We start from the raw sequence: 15457 nt of genomic DNA on the forward strand, positions 1-15457 counted from the left end.
AGTCTATAACTTTGATGAATGCGGCTTTCAACCAGGCGAAGGAAGGTCTAGAAACGTTATATCTACTACTACTACTACTACTACTACTACTACTACTAGTAGTAGTAGTAGTAGGAAGATAGTAGACCTTCCTCAGCCAGACCAAGGCGAAAATATTACGTCTATCGAGTGTATAGCTGCCGACGGGTAGCAGATGGAACCCTGGTTCATCTTTAAAGGCAACGGCATCTTTATAGAATCTTAGTTTAATCAAACAGAGAACCTACCACTAAGAACTACTATTACTACATCGCCAAACGGTTGGATAACCGATAGTATAGCAGTTCAATGGCTTCGATTCTTTATAGAATCAACATGCGACCGTACGAAATTAGGTGAAAAACGTATCCTAATATTCGACGGTCACGGTTCGCATCTTACATTCAAATTCCTATACCTTTGCGAAGAGAATAATATCCTACCTATAGGATTCCTACCACATACTACATATCTTTGCCAGCCGCTAGACGGTAAGCCGTTTCTAAGCTATAAGCAACACTTCCGCTTAGCGAATAACGACTACGCGTTTTAGGGTGGAAGCCCTATCGGAAGATCAGAGTTCCTTCGAATAATCGGTGATATTCGGAATAGAGCGTTTAGCTAGCGAATTATTCGTGAATCGTTTAAAGATCGTGGGATATATCCAGTCGATAGTAGAAAGGTTATTAATAGCCTTCCTATCCAAGATCACCTAGGTCTTATAGCGCCAGATCTACAACCGCTTCATTCAACGCTTCATACAACACCTTCACCACCACCTATATCTTCTTCTAGTATCGACAAATCGCCGCCTAGATCTATACAGGATCTAGAGAAGAATCAAAGGAAGATTGCTAGATATCAACAAGAAGATCTTACACCTAGGCAGCAACGCAATCTTGACCGGTTATTTCATCATAACAAGATTGCTATAGAGAACCTAAATCTAGCGAACGATACTATTCGCAAGATTAGGGAAGCTCAACAACCACTACAGCGCCCAATCACTAAGCGCCAGGTTAAAACACCGCTTAGCAAAACAGGGGTACTCTCTATTAGAGATGCAAACCGTTCTATTGCTAAAAGAAATAAGAAGGAAGCAGAGGCAGAGCGGAAGCGGGTAAGGAAGCAGTGGAAGAAAGCGTATAGAACATCACCACCACCAGATCCTACACAGGAATCCCAGGCATCATTAGATAGAGCAGAGGAAGCACGTCAGGAAGGTAATATTTTCTTTATAGATACTAGTGGTATGCAGTAGTAGATAGGGGAAATAGGAAAAATTATGCGTCTGTGTGTGGTTATGCATCTGTGCGTGGCGCACCCACAACCCGGAAGGGTTGGGGGGGGCGGTGTAAGGCACTAATAGGGGTCTAGGACTATTTATTGTTTTTGTTTTTGTTTTCTTTTTTTGTTTTTCTCGAATGAATCAGCCTCGATCTGTCTCATATTTGTGGTCGCATTAGAATTATGCGACCGCGTAGTGGTTGAGGTTATATGTACCGCTTCAAGATGGTAAAATATTTGATTCGTGAAGCCCACAGAAAACATGTCAAAGGTTAAAGCATAACTGTATCTACTTCTCAAACTTCGCAAAAGAAAACCTATAGGTACATTTGGCCCCAGGGCATTTTGCTACCTGGGCCCCCTGGCCTGGCGCACGGACCAAACTACTGATGCTGGGGCTGATTTCCACACCTGAGCTGAGGCCTAGGTGCAAGTCGAAACCATGAAGCTCGTATTAATTTCAATTGAAAGCTGAAAGCGCAATCTTTTGATTCGATGCTCAAGGATGGCAAAAGTGAGGGAAGGAAGGGCTTGACTGAGAAACACATCATCACGAGCCAACGAAAGTACAATCATTGAGATCACAATTGATGGGGCTGCAGGAATGCAATTTCGACTAACTAGACCTGGAAGGGTGGATCAGGCGCCCTGCCAAAGAACTCAGCACATGAGGAACCATTGATTTGGAACTCCTAGAACTCTTAATTTCTACAAATTCAGGTACAACTTCCCCCTCCCCCTAGCTAGACTGCAATCCATTTTTCATGTCCTTGTCCGTGTACACTTGACTTGGCAGCAATGAGACTCAACGTGCTGTTGTTTCTTGGGGGAATAGGAATAAGGCTCACAGCTGGATTTAACCTAGAAGGTACTTTCCGGGAGAGCCAGAACACTCAAGTCAAGAAATTCGAGCTGAATTTGAGTTGGGAAACACGTGCACCTGATGGTATACCACGTAAACAAATGCTCGTTAACGGTCAATTCCCAGGACCGCCACTCCTCCTAGACGAAGGAGATAATGTCGAAGTTACTGTGAATAATCTGATGCCATTCAACACCACAATTCACTATCATGGCATTGAGTAAGTGATTTGAAGACCTCCTTGGAAAATACCCTATCTTGTCTAACCTAATATTAGACAGTTGGGAACACCATGGTCGGACGGTGTGCCTGGGCTTTCGCAAAAGCTCATACACCCCGGTAACAAATTTGTTTCTAAATTTACTGTCACTCAATATGGCACCTACTGGTGAGGCTTCCCAGATACAATCTTTAGTCCGAGATATCTCACAATAATAAGGTATCATTCACATTCTCGTGGTCAAATAATGGATGGTCTATACGGCCCCATTTATGTAAGGTCTGTATCAATCTGATCAATTCCAAATTTTGTTAAAGGCTAATATTAGCATAATTAGGCCAAAAAGCATTCCTGAGGACACATTACGTACAATTACGGATGATTTGATCCAGCAAGCTCAGATCAAAGCTGCTATTGAGTCTCCAAGGTTGATGGTTATCTCTGATTGGTTTCATATAACATCAGAGCAGCTACGAGATATCGCACTCTCAGCGAACATTGATACATTGTGAGTGAAATGCAAAATTGTTTAAAAGGTTTCTTAGAAGCACTAACATGATTGGTAGATGCGTGGATTCTATTTTGATCAACGGAAAAGGAAGGGTGAACTGCCGCGACCCTGCATATTTGACTAGCATGCTCCCTGCCCAAGTTACACCAGTTCTGCAAGGTATGAACCTCACAAAAAAAGGGTACGTTGTGAACAAACGAGACATGTATCAATCAATGGATATTAAATTAAATTTAAGATGTCTTCCACTTGAAAATACATACGCACAAACCTCATCTGCGCACGATTTCAGCGATGTTCCGGCATCTCTGTTCAATGAATGCCAGGCTACAGACTCATCACAAGAGATAATTGAAGTGAATGCACTACATGGTTGGGAGAGTCTGAATTTCATTGGGTCGGCATCAGTCTCCGCCCCGACAGGTGCGACGAACATCTTTGCTTTTGCATACCTCCAAAGCTTACTAAATAAAATAGTTTCTATCAACAACCATTCCCTCTGGGTCTACGAAATTGATGGGCTATATATAAAACCAACACAAGTTGATGTAAGATGATCACTATTTAATGATCTTTAACATACCGTCGTGCTGAGCCTCGCTAACACAAATTATCTGCCCAGGCATTGACGATCCAAAACGGCGCTCGCTATTCCTGCCTGGTGCAGCTGAATCAAGTTCCGGGTGACTACCCAATTGTCGTAGCAAATTCTGGACTTAATCAGAAAATAGCAGGGTTTGGTACTCTATCATATGCAAATGGAAACCCACATATCGCCTCGTCTCCTTCAGTTAATTATGGTGGAGTTAGCACAAGCCCAAATGTTGCCTTGCTAAATGAAACCGCAGTCGAGATGCTTTACCCAAGCCAACCAAGTCAAGAGGTTGATGAAACCTATATTCTGACTGCTGGTCGCTTTGAGAATGCTTGGAAGTGGTCCCTAGATGAGAATCATGCATACAGTCTTGCCTTAGAGGCAGAAAAGCCTATGCTATGGGACCCTCTATCAGCGGCAAAGAGCCCACTAGTGATCACAACAAAGAACAACACATGGGTTGACATAATATTCTCGATGGCTGCAAATAAATCTTCGCTTCAACCTCCTCATCCGATTCACAAACATTCCAACCAATTTTATGTTATTGTGAGGACCTCACTAAGTTATGCCGAGCTACTTCCAGGTCTTACTAACTTGTTCGCAAAAAGGGTTCTGGCAGTGGGCCATTTGAGTGGACTTCTGTGAAAGAGGCTGCCGAAGCCAGTCCAGCAAGCTTTAACCTTGTGAATCCTCCCGTTAGAGGTTCGTTGTCTCCTGCTTCTTTTATCTGGTCGCGAACGGTGATTGATAAAGCCCCAGATACCTTCTCAACACCTGCAGCACTCGAAATGCAGAGCTGGATGGCTATAAGATATCACGGTATGTTGGCTTGAATTTCCGTTTTGCTAGTTCAGGGCTTACAGTGATCGCTTTGACAGTTGAAAACCCAGGGGTATGAGCATACCAAACTTTTCACCATCCCGAAATTGTTCATTTTGCTAATAATGCAGGCATTCTTGCTTCATTGTCATATTGATCCCCATTTAACAGGAGGAATGGCGTATGTGCTGGACATTCTCCCCCTCTTCTGTTTGATGGAAAATAATTAACCGATATTATTAGCCTTGCGATTCTTGACGGTGTGGATGCTTGGCCTACCATCCCGTCTCAATACGGCCCAGGTACACACTGGGGGAAAGTAGATTCTTGATTGTTACTAATATTTCAAGAGCCCTCCAGGTATAGAGTATAGAAAAATACGTGGAGAAATGATCGTGCGAGTATCCCTTATCGGTTGTTGTATCCAAGTGCCAATATCGTTTCTATTTTATTAAGAGCTTCCTTCCTATAAAAGATCTAGAGCAAAAATAAGGCTGAGCCCTCAAGTGGCTTTCTCCCGGTTAATTTCGCTGATACTTGAGCCATTTTCTAGCGGCCTTTCTGGGCCCGAAGAAAAGCAGAAAAACGACGTAGAAGCATGAGACAAAAATCCAACAAAGTAAAAAAAAAAAAACCGTCAATTATCAGCATACCAAGGTCCCGTAACTATTTGAAGTAACTTTGATGCCCTCCAAGACTCAGGGAGATGACAAATAGCCACACCTTACATAGAGTCCCAGGGGTCGTTCTCAGGGGGTTCGTGCTTGGCAGAACGCGGGGGGCGTGAGGCTGATGGGGTTCACTAGGCCAGCGCCACCCCTTCTCCACCATGTCGTGGCCCAGCTTCCTCCAGCCCACTTATTATCCACAGTTGCGAGATGCGCGTGGCCAAGGGATGTGCTCGCTGCCGCCATCGTCATATCCGCTGTGTGGTTCCTGATGGAGCCTCATCATGCTCTCACTGCGAGAGCCTTGGCCGGTCATGTCACCTCGAGCCGCGCTTCCATTTTAAGCCCGTCCGCCACATGTATCAAATGTATGATGGAGCTTTGACCCGATTCGACCTGGTGTGGGATGAACAACAGGTCTGGGTGGGGTTCCCTCAACCTGGTAAGAGAACCTTGTGTCTATAATGCGAATAGTCTGGCGGTTTTAGTGACCGGAGGCTTGATACCAGTGACCTTCGTGAGCGAGAAAGCCGACTCCACGCCCGGATTCGTCGAATTTAGTAGCAGAGACGAAGAACCGCAGCCGCCAGGTTCTACGGTCTTTGAAAACCAACCAACACCGTCAGTTGCGATTGAGTCTGTTCCGACTGATGGCTTTGCGACCGATTCCCCTAGCCACGAATCGGTCGACGTTTTGGAATTATCTCCGCGAGAGGCATATTTGATTCGCTCTTACATTCAAAAGATCGCGGCCGTGGTGAGCCTTTCTCGTCGGCTCGTACTAGTGGTGTCTATTTTCTAACAGCAATAGGCCGATATCTGTGACCCACAGTCTCACTTCAGTACCGAAGTCCCTCGTCGGGCTCTCGAGGAACCAATGCTATTAAAAGCTCTCTTGGCATTGGCTGCTAGACATGATGCAATAATTACCAACCGCGGCGATAGTGAGGCCTCGGAATTTCATGGAAGTTGTTTAGAACTGCTGATCGTCGCACTTGATCAACCAGAGAAGACATATAATGATAATCTCCTGATCACTGTGGTGGTCCTTCGCTTCTATGAAGAACTCGAGCGGATAAGAGACAACAAATGCCACCTTCTCGGGTCAAATCGTCTTCTCAATCTTATGTCTCGTTCTTCCTCCTCTGGAGGACTGGCGGAGGCAATCAGCTGGCAATTTCTGCGCCAAGCCATCTATTCGTCCATAGCTCAGAATGAGCCAATACAACTGGATATGCAGAACTACGAGCGTTCTTCTGTGTTTCGCCGGGGCGATGATTCCGCCCGTGCAAATAGAATCATCTTTTTCTGTGCATGCATCATTCAAATGTGCGGTGCTGCACCCGGATATGTCATCGATCGGGGTAGTTGGCAGCGCTTGGCTGATTGTGTAGAAGAATGGTACCACAGCAAACCTAGATCTTGGAAACCACTTAAATACTGCCCCCCAGATTTCTCCGCTGATCGACCCTTTCCTGAGATATGGATTATGACACCCCCTGCTGGTCTGTCTGTTAAAAGCCTCATTATGATTATATGGTACTGACAACGCTCGTATTTTAGTCATTGGGCTACAATATTACCAAGCATGCAGAATTTTTCTCACACTTTCGGACAGACCACCCCAGATAATGACGGACTTTGAAGTGGCCCGCTCTCGAATAGTTGCAAAGGTTTGCCCTGACACTTGTATGACTGGTTTGTTTGCTGATATCCACAAACAGAAAAAGATTGCCAATCATCTAGTGAACGCTATTGGTTTGTCGTTATCAAATGAAACTGTTCAAAACAGCTACTTTATTGCATCACACCTGCTTCAACGCTGTAAGTACTTTGATTGATTCAAGCGATTGAGACATTCTGACCATGTCCCGAGTTGGATACTGCCTACGGCAACCTGCTGAACAACAGGGGTCGTTGCGATTCCTAACTTGTGTAGAGAAAAATCTCGGATGGCGCACCTCTTGGATTGGGCAAGAATTGCAGCGTCAATGGAGGGACCTGGCAGAATTTGACCCTGAAGAATGAAGGCTTCTGTTGATCGAGACCTGGGGCTTACCTGTAAAAGAAAGTGTGATACATTCAATAAAATATCTAACATGTCGTCCTTTACCTTCCCAGTAAATCACATCTGAGCCAGGAAATTGAACAAGATCAATTTACCACTTCTGGAATTTCATGATAAATCGACGACGATGCGATGCGAAATCCCATGCAGTCATACGGCATCAAATTTATCGAATCATGCGAAACGAGGCTAAGGAAAATTCTAATGATATCTCAAGCCAATCTGAAATGGCTACAATCGAGTTCACCTTTGAAAGCAGCTGATAAGCTTCGAGGCTTCTAGAAATTGGCGATCTCCGACAAAGGCCTACTATAGCCGCCTCGATGCCCTATGAATAGGAATGGAAGAGAAATGAGCCTCGGACTAATACTTCGTCCCCTAAAGTAAAATTTCTTGAAGCATATACCGACCTCGAAATACCAGTAGGTAGCGGAAAGCCTAGTGGCTTGGTCGTGTACAATTAAGAACAAAAGTGGGGATCCAGAGGTCGTCGAATTCTGATTCTGGTGAAATTTAGGATTTGTCGTCAGAAAATTTGGATTTTTTTGCTTATATATGACCCGCAAGGTCTTCAATAGAATCATGGGCGCTTTTCGTGTCCAGATCTAAACAATAATATGGTGTGATATATTGAATGTGTTTCCCGCGGGAAACTTTCGATCAGAGTGCTGAGGAGGACTGGACTGGACCCACTGCGGGGACTTTGACAAGACGAAGCTGCGGCTTTCAACTTGAATCACAACAACTTTAAAGTTCTCGAGGCGATCGGGGTAAGACTCCTGATTTGGACCAGTACCAAACTTCATTGTTCCGGTCTGATATGAGGAAAAGAATGCCGATCGCAAAGATTATAAGAAGGACTCCCCTGCTATGTCCTCAGCTTCAGATCACTTGGAGACTAAAGCTCCATCTTTGTTTGAAAAAAATTGAATAAAATGACATCTATCAAGAAAGCCCAGCCATTCAAAAAGGCCCTTCACTTTTCAGCGGCCGAGTTCATTGACCGTAAGGACCGGACTCTGAAGCTCATGGAACGGGAGGAGCTCGATGGATTTCTCTTCACAAAGCAAGAATCCCTTTACTATCTAACTGGCTTCGATACTTTTGGCTATGTCTTCTTTCAGGCCATGTACTTTCACAAGGATGGCTCTATACGCTTAATAACTCGGATCCCTGATCTCCGTCAGGCCTTGTACACTTCAATTTTGGAACAGAAAGATATCCTCATTCGATCCGATGATGCCGGAAGCAACCCCGTATCTCTGGTACCAAAGGTCCTTCGGGAATTTGGAATCAATTCAGCATCCAAACGCATTGGTTATGAGCCTGACTCTTGCTCCTTGACCCACCGCTTAGGAAAAGCACTAGAAGAAGCTGTAGAAGGGCTTTGTACTCTACTGGACCACAGTGATCTTCTCACCCGCGAATTACGCATTATCAAATCGGAAGCAGAAATGCATAAGGTTCGAAAGGCGGCCTACCTTGCCGACTTTTCTCTTATACGTGCATTGAAACTGGCTAAGCCTGGTGCCTATGAAGGTGACCTGTGGCGGGAGATAGTCGGAACCGTATACGAGGGTGGAGGTGACGACCCTGCGAATGAGAATATCCTGGTCTCTGGTAACCAGGCTGTTCTTACTCGATACTCCACAGGGAAATCAAAAATCGATCGACAGCTTACTCTCGAACATGCTGCTGTTTACAAACACTACCACGCGTGTCTGATGCGAACAATTCCTATTGGAGGTATCACAAAACTGGCCCGCGAGATGCATCGCATCAATATCCTTCAGATGGAAGCTGCCATGGACGCACTCAGGCCAGGACAAGAGATTGGAGGCGTGTTCGAAGCTTATGCTCGTGTGGCAGACGAGAATGGCTTCCGTGACCAGCGGTTTAATAGTTGTGGATACAGCTTGGGTGCCACATTTTCTCCGACATGGATGGATTTTCCTATGTTTGTGCGTGGGCAAAGGGTAGTGGCACAACCGGGCATGGTTTTCTTCATCCATATTATTCTCATGGATAAAGCTACGGATACTGCGAGCTCCATTGGTCAGACAGTGGAGGTAACACAGGACGGCTGCGTTCCCTTGTCCAAGCTACCCTTTGCACTTACTCGAAGACAGACAATTGCTGCCTGGAAGAAGATCCGGAAGGAAGACTATGGATTCACAATGAATGAGATCGATGATGGAGAGAACCTACAAGATGTCGAGCTCAGCGACGGAGATATTGATGAGGAGGACTTTGATGTCGAATATGACTTCAGCGATTATGAACCAGCCGCTGGGCTTGGCGATCCAACTCAAAGCGCCTAATTATGCCGCCATTCGCAAGGCACTTTACTAGATTGTTGACTTCTGTCTCTGATGCAATGAGAACATCTCATTTTTCAAATGCATTTATTGAAATTATAAAGTAACCATGCATAATGCCATCCATAAAAAATAGGCCATATGATTGGTTTCAGAACACTAAGGCTTCCATATAGTTCGCAAAGTCTCGTAGCTACAAATATGAAGTGCAAAAGAACAGTCACGCGGAAACTAAAATAGCTATGAAGAACTAGTTATATTCGTTCATTTTTGATGAGATTCCATATCCACCGAGTGATTTTTGAGACGTCGCGTCAGGCGGTAAAGCTCTAGATAATTGTACAGCCTCGGCAATCGCAGCCTTGAGCCTCTCGATTGAATTGTCTGTGATCTGGTGATGCATTGCGATGCGCTCATCCATAACCTTCACATTGAATTTCTGACACTGCTTCAACAATACTTCCATATTGATATTTGATTTCTTGGCATCAATGAAAAAGAAGTTCGTATGGACCGGGATTTGGGGGAAAACACCAAGCAATGCCAAGTCCACCTCTAGCTTTTTGGTCTTCTCGTGTGTCTCTTTCATGGTTGGCCAAATTTCTTTCAAGGCTACCATAGCTGGCGCCGTCAGAACTCCCGCCTGTCGAATGCCGCCACCTTGCTGCTTTCGAAGCCACCTGGCCCGCTTGATGTTGAGCTCTGTACTTGCAAGCACCCCGCCAACTGGTGCACCGAGCCCTTTTGAAACACACATAGATACAGTATCAAAATTTCGGCAGTAGTCGGCTAAAGAGTAACCAGTAGCCGCCGAGGCATTCCATAATCGAGCCCCGTCGCAGTGAACTTTGATATCGTGGCTATGCGCAAATTCAGAGATTTTTTGTATCTCCTCCATTGGAGTCACCACTCCGCCTATAGTAACCTCGAGGCTGATCACTTTTGTCGGCGCGGTATGGATATCGTCTCCAAGCACGGTCCACTTCTTCACATCTTCTAAAGTCAGAAAGATGCCATTGGCAGGGTGGACTGGAGTCACCATAGCTTGGGATAGGACTGCCAGGCCAGAGCCTTCCTCAGCGTACAAATGGGCACGATAATCACATAGCACAGAGTGTGGAGGTTGGTTGAGATGAACCCGCACTCCGATTTGATTTCCCATTGTTCCAGAGAGCATGAAAAGTGACGATTCCATTCCAGTCAATCGGGCGATTTCATGTTGGAATTCTAAAGTGACTTTATCTTCTTGATAAACATCATCACCAAATGATGCATTAACCATTGCAGTCAACATTGACGGCGTCGGGGTGGTGAATGTATCACTGCGGAATTCATTTGCTGTGGATAATGGTTCATAATTAGACATTTTGATGGGTTGTCGGGGCATCGCTTGATCCATTGACAAGTGCACGTATCTGTAACTGTAGAATGCTATTCTCCGAGGTGATGGAGGAGATTGCAATGAATCGATTTATGTATGCAATATATCTCCAAATGTGTCATAGTATAACTACAGTCCTTGATGAGTAATTGTGGAAAGATTGACATGAAAGGGTTCGTCAAAATGAGACAACTATGGAGGTCCTAACGCTCTTTATCTGGGAAGCAAAGCAAACTTCCCTAAAACAGTATATCGTGACCAATGGCCAGCCACAAAGGCCGAAATGTTCTTATCAGGCGGGGTAAGATCCTTGAATGTTCAAATGGACGGAGTAAGTTACTGTGTACGTCGGTTGCACGGTGTAATTTGCTGGAATCGTCCGACTGAACTCTAATCTAGCCCCGCCTGGCGGGTCGAAATAATACGAGAACTTGATCCCATTTATAAAGTAATAAATTTATTATTATTATGCTTCCCTGGAATAAAATACACACCAAATTTGCTTTGCTATCAAAGGGGGACCGATAGGAAATCAGATCAAGACTAACACGGCAAAACCGAAGGCTCAACAATACTACGTACATCCGATTGCACACCACTGGAGTCTGATCCACAAACCAAAGGAACCAAGTAATACTCTCTTTTGAAAGCCAGGGAAAATCTTTCAATATTGCAATCATCTTATTGCTGGAATTTGAGTATGGCCGAAGAAAGAATTTCGCCGAAGCATGATATGAGCTTCATGGGCTCTTGGCTCATATATGGCGCACTGGCAATCGGCATGGGTTCAGCTGTCGCTATGCTTCTCAATCATTCATACCACACAGAAACTATTCCTGCTTTGTACTTGTACAGAAACGGCGCAGAATCTAGTTTTTGCCCGCAAGTACCGAAGCTGTCGCCTGAGAACAAACAAATCGAACAATATGTTTGGGACAAAGTCAACTCGCCCTTTTATCAAGAAGAGATGATCCAAAAACTCTCTGGGATCATTCGAATCCCATCGGAAAGCTTTGACAACTTGGGTTCTATTGGGGAGGACACGAGGTGGGAAATATTCTTCCAAGTGGAAAACTATCTTAAAACAATGTATCCGGCAGTTTTTCAAAATGTGAAACTTGATCATGCCAACACGCACGGATTAATCTTGACCTGGAATGGGAGTATTGCACCATCTGAGGCTAAACCAATTTTAATGCTTGCACACCAAGACGTGGTGCCAGTACTTGCAGAGAATGTCAAAGATTGGACCCATCCACCTTACGATGGTCATTATGACGGAGAAATCATCTGGGGTCGTGGTGCCACTGATGATAAAGGTTACTTGATTTCAATAATTGAGAGCTTAGATCTTCTGATTCAAAGTGGGTTTCGACCAAAAAGAACGATCATTCTGGCTTTTGGATGTGACGAAGAAATCAGCGGTGAAAATTGTGGGAGACCCATCGCAAATTTCCTTTATGAGGAATATGGAGATGACGGAATTTATCTCATTATGGATGAGGGAGCCACAGGCATTCAAAGAGAATATGGCCAGTCTTTTGCCATGGTTGGTGTTTCCGAAAAAGGCTACTTGGATGTCGGCATCAACGTTTCGTCGACCGGAGGCCATGCCAGCAACCCCCTGATCATAATGTCATTGGTATTTTGTCCGAGATTGTGGTCGCAATCGAGAAAAATCAGTTTCCAAAAAAGGTCACTACAAAAAGTCCGATGTTTCGTTTCTTAGAGTGTGGCGCGATTCATGCACCTGAGTCAAGCTTCTCAGAAGCGATGCGTCATAAATTAGGCAAAGTCGCTCAAAATGACAGCATTAGTCAGATGCAGCTCGCACAAGATTTTGATGATCTGAAATACTTTTTTACCACCACTCAGTCTGTTGGAAAGATCAATGGCGGCGTGAAGATTAATGCTATCCCTGAAACAGCGTCAGTTATGGTCAATTTACGTCTGGCCGTGGAAAGTTCTATTGCCGACATCAAGAGACACTATGAATTACTTGTCCGCCCAATTGCCGAAAGACATGGAATCATGTTTGCTGGGTTTGATGCGCCGTGCGAGTCTTCATTGAAACGAGGAATTTGCCTATATGGAATCGATGCTTTGGAGCCAGCTCCAGTTTCGCCCCTTGATGTTGAATCCTTCCGAATATTGTCAGGCACCATAAAAAATGTCCTCAAACCCCTTCAAGGAGACAGAGAGCTAATTGTCACACCCTATTTGATGCCTGCAAATACAGACACTAAGTTCTTCTGGTCTTTGACCAGAAATATCTATAGGTTCACCCCGGTGAACTTAGTGGAGAATCTCAACAGGGCCCACACAACTGATGAATTTATTCGGGCTAACGAATTTGTCCGAGAGCCTCTATTCTTTGTGAGCTTGATTTTGAATGCAGACGATGTAGCTGGAAGAAAAGGTGAAAATGTCGATTGATGTATATTTAGGCTCATGATGAAGTACAGGCCTCCATACATTTCTATTTGGGAAACACAGCGCAGATATAATTGACGTTTCGTCAAAGTTCTCCCAGACACCTCTTCTCTGAAATATAGGAGCATTATGCTTTCAGCTACTCAAACCAGCTGTTCAGCCAGCTAGAAAATCTGCTTCTTGGACGTGGCTCGTAAAGCGCCTCGTATATGTCAATCTGCTCCTTAATGCCTCCAAGCTGAAGGTCTGCATACCCTGGCCGAATGTATCTTGTACGCTTGAAGACTTTCCACACAGTAAAAGCGACTATAAAGAACCCAATCATCAAATAGGATGTGCAGAACGTGGTGACATCCCAGTGGCCGTCCATAAAAACAGTATATCCGAGGATGAAAGCCACAACAAATGTCATTAAAGCAGCATAGTACGCTGCATAAGGCTGGAGGTATCCTCGGTATGGCAAGGTATTTCTATCAATGCCTTGGTGTTTCAGCGCGGCGTAGAAATGCAAATACGTCACTATCGTTGCAAAATAGTTGATCATATACGACGCAGTACATATCCCCACAAGCCAATCTAGCACAGTGGAAGATGCGTTGCTGAGTTGAAGTAACGAAAGGAGACAAAATGCAAGCGCTGCAATGACGGAATAAACCGGTATACCAAATTTGTTACATTTGGCGAAGATAGCCGGTGCCTTGCCATCGGCTGCAAGTCCGTGAAGTGTACGGATAGATGAATAGACAACGTTGTTTCCGCATGAAAGAACGGATGTCATAATTAGAGCATTGACCAAATCGGGGAGACCCTTGATTCCAAATTTGACCATCGAGATGACGTAGGGAGATCTGTTGCGTAAGCTAAGAACTTAAAGATCTCCAAGGAAAACTTACGCAGCCCCAGTGCTACCCTCGGTTCCATTGATATACTTAAGCAAAAGAGCATCATCATATGGAATGACTATACCGACGCATAGAGCGCCACCCAGGAAAAAGATGAGTAGACGCCAGACAAAAGAGGAAAAAGCCCTCCGCATCAACTTCCGAGGATTTTCAGCTTCACCAGCTGTCATGGAGATGAACTCGGGGCCAACCATGCTACATAATGTAATTAGCTTTGTCTCATACTGTGTAGCAGAAACTGATACTAACGTGAAAGAGCCCTGGATTATGCAAGAAACAAATCCAAGAAACCGTCCAGTATTTCCAGGAACAAGATACTCAACAAATCCGCCCTTGTATAGCATCAATTAGTAAGGCCTCGTACTATCAGTGTTATCAAATTAGCTCACAGGATTCTTCCAGTAGGTAAATCCATACGCCCAATGGTCCGGGTTGCCGCCAACCATGGTGATAAAGGTGTAGCAAATGAGGCCCATCATGAGGAAGACCTTGAAGATGGCCATATAGAACTCAGCAGTTCCGAAATATTTAACGGCGAGTCCGTTTAGTCCCCTAGTAGGCCTCAGTTAGTTTCTGTGACGCTGTTTCACAAGGTAGTGGAGGAGATTTACGCGTAAATCGCTAAGCAAATAACCACGACGGCAACTACCGGAACTTTGTCAGTCCAGTAAGTAAGAAGTACGTTGATTGCCGTTATTTCGTATGGAATAGCAAATGCTTTAAAAACTTATCAATCCAAAGTTCTATGCAGGTCTTGAGAATAGGTACTTACCCATAAGAAAAAAGTAGTTCCAACCCATGGCGAAGCCCCAGGCATCATCAACCCAGAATCCACCTAAACGAACAAAAGGAGAAGCTATTGGGAGATAGGTAACCATCTCGGCTAAAAGGAATAATTATGAATGCGAAATTCCATAGAAAGGTTTGATGGAGTGAACCCACCAAAGCATTGGTTGACACTCCAGATAACGGTTCCATACACAACAAACCCTAAGAAAAGGCCAGCCGGGCCACCCTTTGGGAGGCTCGCTCCCATCTGTACGAACAGAGCTAGTCGACACCCAGTTAGCAATATATTGATCTCACATCTGGAAAGAGTCACTCACACGTTCCAATGGCACCACCTACCGCCAACATCTGAACCTCTTTGCCACCTAATCTCCGATGAAGGTTTTCTGAGCCAGCAGAGATAAGCTCAGAGCTTAAGCCTTCTTCACTATCATGCTTTTGTGGTGGCTTTTGGCCATTGTCCTTCGCTATCTTGATGGCGCTCTTGCAGTCACCCATCTCGGGGCTATTTGTGGCTGTTTCCATGGTGTTTGGGATGTCTTAATTCAATTATTACATGAATTTCATATCAAGGGGATAATAT

The 15457-nt window shown here is 44.7% G+C and overlaps 7 protein-coding genes across 7 annotated transcripts; 5 read left to right on the forward strand and 2 right to left on the reverse strand.

Moving 5' to 3' along the window:
* Window positions 1-2268: 2268 nt before the first annotated feature.
* Window positions 2269-4646, forward strand: N7462_007402 (uncharacterized protein; the record flags this gene model as incomplete). The annotated part of the gene is made up of 11 exons (XM_057079120.1): window positions 2269-2387; window positions 2445-2555; window positions 2725-2895; window positions 2954-3079; window positions 3137-3321; window positions 3376-3446; window positions 3521-4042; window positions 4105-4315; window positions 4360-4388; window positions 4447-4496; window positions 4559-4646. 11 exons carry the CDS (start codon window positions 2269-2271, stop codon window positions 4644-4646), a joined length of 1683 nt encoding a protein of 560 aa, XP_056931790.1.
* A 694-nt stretch (window positions 4647-5340) lies between these two features.
* N7462_007403 (uncharacterized protein) lies at window positions 5341-5785 on the forward strand (the record flags this gene model as incomplete). Its single annotated transcript, XM_057079121.1, has 2 exons — window positions 5341-5425; window positions 5472-5785. 2 exons carry the CDS (start codon window positions 5341-5343, stop codon window positions 5783-5785), a joined length of 399 nt encoding a protein of 132 aa, XP_056931791.1.
* Window positions 5786-5860: 75 nt separating this feature from the next.
* N7462_007404 (uncharacterized protein) lies at window positions 5861-7011 on the forward strand (the record flags this gene model as incomplete). The annotated part of the gene is made up of 2 exons (XM_057079122.1): window positions 5861-6488; window positions 6860-7011. The coding sequence occupies 2 exons, from the start codon at window positions 5861-5863 to the stop codon at window positions 7009-7011; spliced, it is 780 nt and encodes a 259-aa protein (XP_056931792.1).
* Window positions 7012-7986: 975 nt separating this feature from the next.
* On the forward strand, window positions 7987-9372 carry N7462_007405 (M24 family metallopeptidase; the record flags this gene model as incomplete). Its single annotated transcript, XM_057079123.1, has 1 exon — window positions 7987-9372. The coding sequence occupies one exon, from the start codon at window positions 7987-7989 to the stop codon at window positions 9370-9372; it is 1386 nt and encodes a 461-aa protein (XP_056931793.1).
* Window positions 9373-9619: 247 nt separating this feature from the next.
* N7462_007406 (threonine aldolase family protein) lies at window positions 9620-10735 on the reverse strand (the record flags this gene model as incomplete). The annotated part of the gene is made up of 1 exon (XM_057079124.1): window positions 9620-10735. The coding sequence occupies one exon, from the start codon at window positions 10733-10735 to the stop codon at window positions 9620-9622; it is 1116 nt and encodes a 371-aa protein (XP_056931794.1).
* Window positions 10736-11450: 715 nt separating this feature from the next.
* Window positions 11451-13186, forward strand: N7462_007407 (M20 family metallopeptidase; the record flags this gene model as incomplete). The annotated part of the gene is made up of 2 exons (XM_057079125.1): window positions 11451-12392; window positions 12482-13186. 2 exons carry the CDS (start codon window positions 11451-11453, stop codon window positions 13184-13186), a joined length of 1647 nt encoding a protein of 548 aa, XP_056931795.1.
* Window positions 13187-13322: 136 nt separating this feature from the next.
* N7462_007408 (uncharacterized protein) lies at window positions 13323-15399 on the reverse strand (the record flags this gene model as incomplete). The annotated part of the gene is made up of 8 exons (XM_057079126.1): window positions 13323-14031; window positions 14077-14280; window positions 14335-14417; window positions 14475-14637; window positions 14697-14802; window positions 14858-14968; window positions 15028-15135; window positions 15192-15399. The coding sequence occupies 8 exons, from the start codon at window positions 15397-15399 to the stop codon at window positions 13323-13325; spliced, it is 1692 nt and encodes a 563-aa protein (XP_056931796.1).
* Window positions 15400-15457: the final 58 nt, after the last annotated feature.

This window comes from Penicillium macrosclerotiorum (genome assembly GCF_028827735.1).
Source record: "Penicillium macrosclerotiorum strain IBT 26536 chromosome Unknown utg000007l_segment0_segment0, whole genome shotgun sequence".
Classification (NCBI taxonomy): domain Eukaryota; kingdom Fungi; phylum Ascomycota; class Eurotiomycetes; order Eurotiales; family Aspergillaceae; genus Penicillium; species Penicillium macrosclerotiorum.